This window comes from Ylistrum balloti, unplaced genomic scaffold, assembly GCF_031769215.1.
Source record: "Ylistrum balloti isolate Yb309-2 unplaced genomic scaffold, AGI_CSIRO_Ybal_v1 Utg369568, whole genome shotgun sequence".
Lineage (NCBI taxonomy): Eukaryota > Metazoa > Mollusca > Bivalvia > Pectinida > Pectinidae > Ylistrum > Ylistrum balloti.
This window is the reverse complement of record NW_026781865.1, coordinates 1,280,607-1,286,606: the sequence shown is the minus strand read 5'-3', so window position 1 is coordinate 1,286,606 and position 6,000 is coordinate 1,280,607. Positions and strand designations below refer to the sequence as shown.

At 36.2% G+C, this 6,000-nt stretch overlaps 1 protein-coding gene across 1 annotated transcript in view; it reads right to left on the bottom strand.

The window, feature by feature from the left end:
- Positions 1-1,285: 1,285 nt before the first annotated feature.
- Positions 1,286-6,000, bottom strand: part of LOC132561377 (kinesin heavy chain-like) — a 30,503-nt gene continuing 25,788 nt past the window's right edge. Inside the window, exons 14-17 of the mRNA XM_060226136.1 lie at positions 5,530-5,733; positions 2,864-4,270; positions 1,960-2,038; positions 1,286-1,585 (exon numbers count right to left, since the gene is read on the bottom strand). Coding sequence (XP_060082119.1) covers positions 1,302-1,585; positions 1,960-2,038; positions 2,864-4,270; positions 5,530-5,733 — 1,974 coding nt within the window. The 3' untranslated portion in view covers positions 1,286-1,301. The remainder of the gene's footprint in view (positions 1,586-1,959; positions 2,039-2,863; positions 4,271-5,529; positions 5,734-6,000) is intronic.

Here is a 6,000-nt window from a genome sequence, read left to right as displayed (position 1 = left end):
TGACATGGGGGTATTGCATGGCTAAATGAGAGATAGCTAGCTCTGATAACAGTACTTGTCTAACACTGAAAAGGACGTCAGAACTGACACAAAAAAAAACTTAATATGGCAGCTTTAACACATTTGAAATAGAGAAGAAGACTACAACAAATAATAACGAGTTGTACATGTCATGGACTAATGATTAAAGGGAGATAATTCTAATATAAAATCTATATAATGTAAGGTAGCTTGTAATTGGTGGTGATACCTGTACTATACCTTTCAGACACATGTGACATATGACATATTTACTAGATCTGGCATATAAACAACCTTTAACACAATAATCATCAATATATTAATATCTATGGAAAATATATACTTCAAAATTATATTCAACAGTATTTCAAAAACACTTCTTGATATGTTCATGAAAAATGTATCTAAAAGTCAATACAAATGTAGTAAATATCACAGTTTTTAGATGATAAAGACATACAAAATATAAATAAAAAAAGACCTTGAAAGTACAATGCAACAGAAATGGACGGTCAATTTGATTGACAAGGTAATGAGATCAGAAATATATACAATATATTTTATTTTGGGTTTAGTTGATATCATTTTCATGTATAACCCTCCATTTGGGTCATGTTAAACTCGGTTTCCTTTAATCAGCTTGTGACTGTACAAGTAAAAATGTGCCTGATCCAGCCAAATACTTCAAATTTAGGAAACATTGATTTTCACTTTTGTAGCCCTTCAAGCAGTTTCACACAAGAAGGACTACACACACATTTTAACCTAGCATTACGACAAAGTTTTGTGAAAAGACATAAAACATTTGGAAGACATAAAATAAAAAATATTCTTGTCGTCTAAATTTTTTTGCATGAAATATTAGTTTGAAAAAGAATTAAATCATGTTGTGTCAGCACTACAGATATTTAGATATCTCACACACATGTCCCTAGTGTAAATGCATCAATTTTATACAAACAGCTGGCATCACTACAACAGTCAATTTAAATTTCACATGAGATTCTTCGACATCGCTGAAAAGTCAGTGGAGCTGTCTCCTCTGTCCATATCATCTTCCCCACAGCACCATTTTTACAGTCGATAATTGGAATGTTTCAACCTGAATCCTATCCAAGGTAATTGAATTTTTTTTCCAAAATTTCATTTCCTCTACAAAAATGTACAAGTACAAAAATGAAGAGCTCTGCATTGAAAATGGAAAATCAAATCCAAGTAAGAACTCTTCAAGTTTTCTTGCCCTTAAAAAAATCACATCATAGATTCAATATATATTTTTTTCATTTCTTAGCTTCCATTCTCATTTTTTGCACTTTTTTCTTGGCAGCAAATTTTCTCCAGCTGCGTTGGATGATCTCCGCGGAGGCGCGAGCCTTCCGTATCTTATTGACCCTGTCTTTCTGCTGTTGTACCTTTGACATGAACACATCTTCTGCCTTTTCCTCAGGTAGTGCTGTTACTTGTGAGGTTACTGGTGTCTCCTCCCATACGAGCTGACCTTTCCTTCCTCCAGGGAGATTATTCTGATCGTACACTGCCAAGTTCTCGTCAAGAGTGCGCTTAGCTGACAGATACACCACAAAAATTGTTAAAGATGTTTTGTTTTAATTTGCATGAACAAAAGGCGAGAAATTTTGTTTTTTGTTTAATTGTATGCCTTAGAAGTTTGTTCATGAGAATTTCAATAGAAAAATATGAAAATAAAGATATATGGATATAGAAATTTTTGCTATTTCATCAGTTCTCAGGAAGTTCTGTTGGTGTGTATGATGTTCAATGAATGATCATTATAAATTTTTAAGTTGCATAATAAAAAAATGTCAAAATATAAGAAATATTTGTTAATTTATTTTTTGTATAAACTGCATTATTTTACAGATAAATGATCTGGATCTGAAGGACCTTTTATGTATTCTATAGACAACAACATATACATACCTTTGGCTCGTTTCCTTGGTTTTCGTCTCTGCTTCTTTTCTGGTGTCTGCATCCCTAGTTTGGCATGGATTGAAGCTTGCTGTAAACACGTACAATTCAAAGATAAAATCACATACACATACATATATATACATATATTATCAATGAAGTAATAAAGACAGTACGGACAAGTGAATTGTCAAATTTTGGAGGCAACCTGCCCCTATATATACTGCTGAAAGTTAGTAACTAATCCTGACTTCCAGATGTGTTGATACATTCCGTCTACAGAGGGTACACATCCACTGTCACTCCTCAGTAAATCATTATCACATTTTGATTTTACAAAATTTATTTCTGTAAGATTTAACCATAAAACAAGTTGATTACTAATGTGTAAGAGTAACTGAAATCAAAGGAAAAAGAAAACTCAAAATTATGGGATGGGTCCACAGACATGGAGGGTAGAAGTACTGAAATTCTGTGTGAAGAACATAATCGATGGAGAATACCTTCAATAATAAAAATTACCAATTAATGCTATTTTCTGATAAAAATACAATACAAATTTCAAATATTCTATCTCCAATCCAGAAACTTGTGAACCAGATTTATTTTGAATCTATATAAAATGTAACTGTAAATGGGATGTTAATTTACTTTAAGAAATTGTGATGAATTTAATTTTCTTCATTTATATGTTCTTTTTGTATATATATACATGTACCAACAAGCAACGAAATGTGAAGGAAGTTTTGAAGATTAGATCAACGCCCTAAATTATCCTTACTTATACATCAACAAAACTCAGAAATAGGAACTATTACTTTGTTGGGACAGAGTGAAGATGTAGGGAGGCAAGCTACTATACTATCAACAACATTAAAATACTAGACAGTTAATTACAATTGTCTGGGAGACTTACCCTTGCCTCTGGTCCCCAGGCCTTTGTGTTACGACTGTTAGGCCATATATCCCCATCACTATCCTCCTGGCTATATCTGACCTCAGGCCTTTCTCTTGACCTGTTGCGATTATGACTACGTCCACGACTTTCCTGTTGGTGTGCACGCATCAAGGACTCTAATACTGCCTCCTCATCTGACCAGTTTGCCTGGCGTTCTCGACTTCCTCCAGCTCTCTCTCGACTTTGACCTGTCCGGTCTCGGCTCCTACTTCCACTGCCTTGGCTCCGCCCCCTTTCCTGACTCATGCCCCTCCTGTCTGGACTCCGACTTTTTCGTATGGGGCTTCGGCCTTGTCGGACATCCCTGGGCTGTTTGCCTGAACCATTGAGAGGGTAGGGAGCAGTGTAATAGGGACTTTGCACTCGAGGTTTACGGGAATTAGTCTTGGGATTTCCTCCTGTCCGTGCATATTGATCATAATCATCATAGTCATAATACACATTCTGGTTCTCACGTTCTAGCATATTAGCCAGAGCTGCATCAAATGTCTGTGACGACAAACCCATTTTCCGTCCATCAAATTTATCCCCAGCTCCCATGCCATACACATATTCACTTGGCATAACAGTATCCCTCAGATCTGATTCATAACCATTCACCATTTCAGGTTCTGATTCATATGCAGTTTGTTTACGTTCAGACTTCCGTGAATTTGACTTGAAATCATCTGTCATTCCAACACCATTTTCTGTCATCCATGCATTATTATCTATAGGGATGCCATTTGGAAGCACTGTTTGTCCATTTCCAAGATCAAATCTCACACTCTGTGCTGTGCTTGGTCGAGAGTAGGAAGACTCCCAACGTGATGTCGGATCTTTATCTCGTTTCTTTTCTGCATAGAAATCTGAATCCGGTATGGACCTCATGCTCTTACTTGAGCCAGGCCGTCCATCTAAATTACTTGCTGTTGTCCGATTTGTTTGGCTGGTACTGGGCACATTGTCATTTACCAAACTCTCAGTATACTCTGTCCGCACCGTTTGACGTGTCTGCGGAATATCGTTATATGGTACTGTGGTAAAGTGGGTCCTTGTAGTTTGACGTGTGCCTGGTGGTTCTGATGGGGCTGTGTGCTGAGTGCGAGTTGTTTGTTGAGTCCCTGGACTCCTCTCAGAAGTTTTGATTCGTTCTTTGTCCTTGGACTGAGGTACATTATATACCCCATTAGTGGCAAGATGCCCTGGAGCTGTCAGAGCCCCACGATGCCCTTCATCCTCACTTGCATATCCTTTTGCATCAGCAGTGCGAGACATTCGTAGCATTTCCTTAAATTGTTTCAACTTTTCTCGTGTTGCAGCTTCCCTCATTTCTAGATGTTTATTGTAAATCCAGGCCTTCTCCTGATCAATCTCCGTGTGTACCTATAAAACATTCTGACTGATATTAAAGGGTTTTGACCATGCCATATTCCAATCAAAATAATGCAATGATGTTAATAATCTGCAGTATTCTGTCTCTCTTGGCACACAGACAACCACGAATGTTGGTACTCTCCCCTTTAACTTAACCTTGTGAATATGCATATCTTCAATGTGAAACAAGGTCACATGACGTCAAAGTGTTATTCTGTGATGGTAATACACTGTTAACCTTATAAGACACTACTACACAGGTCATGACTGTATTCATTTACAAACGTTCAAAATAATTTCAAAGTAAAACATATCTCTGGATATAATTATGGTTTACAATGATGTACAGGGAAAAGTATTTTTTTCTTTCTTTTTTAAAATTTATTCTGAAAGGGAAGCAACAATTAGATATGGTAACATGATTTTATATAATGTACATCATTGTGTTTACAATGATGTACAGGGAAAAGTATTTTTTTCTTTCTTTTTTAAAATTTATTCTGAAAGGGAAGCAACAATTAGATATGGTAACATGATTTTATATAATGTACATTATTGTGTTGCGGGATGTCACATACAGATATACAATTATTAACAAGAAAGTGATGACAAGATCTTAAAGGAATACAAGAGTATCTGTGAAACTGAAAGATGTTCCCTGAAAAGGACTAAAGGGCAATAATTCTGTAATTAAGGGGTTGCAGACCGACCCTGAATTTGGTATACTGCACATTCTCTTAGTATGACCAATGTATACACCAAGTTTCATGCTCCTAGTTTTGATGCCAGTAAAGCAAGGGCAATAACTTAATTAATATATTAAGGGGTTGTGGGCCCTAACATTTGTACACTGCACGTTATTTCTACACCAAGTATCATTATTTAGGGTCCTGAATTTGATATGCAGCACATTGTCTTAGTATGATCAATGTATACACTAAGTTTTGTTATCGTAGTGTATACGCAAGCAAAGTTATGCTCCAGACATGAAATTTTAACAAAGGGCACTTACACTGTAATTGAGGGGTCAAGGGTCCTAACTTTGGTACACTACAAATCCCTTTATTATGACCAATTTATACACCAAATTTCATGATCCTTGCTTAACTGCGGGCAAAGTTATGCTCTGGACGCTAAAGGATGGCGGAAAGATGGACGGGCAATTTTTCATGAGGACCTGCTTCATGCCAGTACATGCAGAATTTAGAAGAAAAAGGAGTAAATCCTCAAGGCAATAGATTAGTCAACACTAACATCAATAGAGATACCTTTTCTTGTTTCTTTTCCTGGGTTTTCAGCATTTCAAACACCTGCCGTGTGTTAAGACTACCATCACGGTTGCGATATTTTCCATACTGTTCCTTCATTGTGGGTTTTTCTACACTCTCCAGTTCCTGGTGAAACTCCTCCGAGTGTTTCTGTAATTGTTGTCGCTTTTCCTCCAGAACCTCCAGTTTCTTATCAAACTTTGACTATTAATGCAAGTAATTATGTTATAAACAACATTCATAGACAGAAAACAAACGAAAATGATTCTGTTTCTTTTCCATATGTAATGATTATATTTTACTGTATAAGAACCAGGTTTGTGGTAAGCCTAAATAACACTGTCATTGTGTAAATCTCCATGGAAATCTTTCTTTTGTCCATATTTTATCCCAGTTTTATTAAAATTGAGTATGGATTAAGATCGATATGATGTTGTGTTCTCGGTTTTTGCATGCTAAATTTATCCCAGT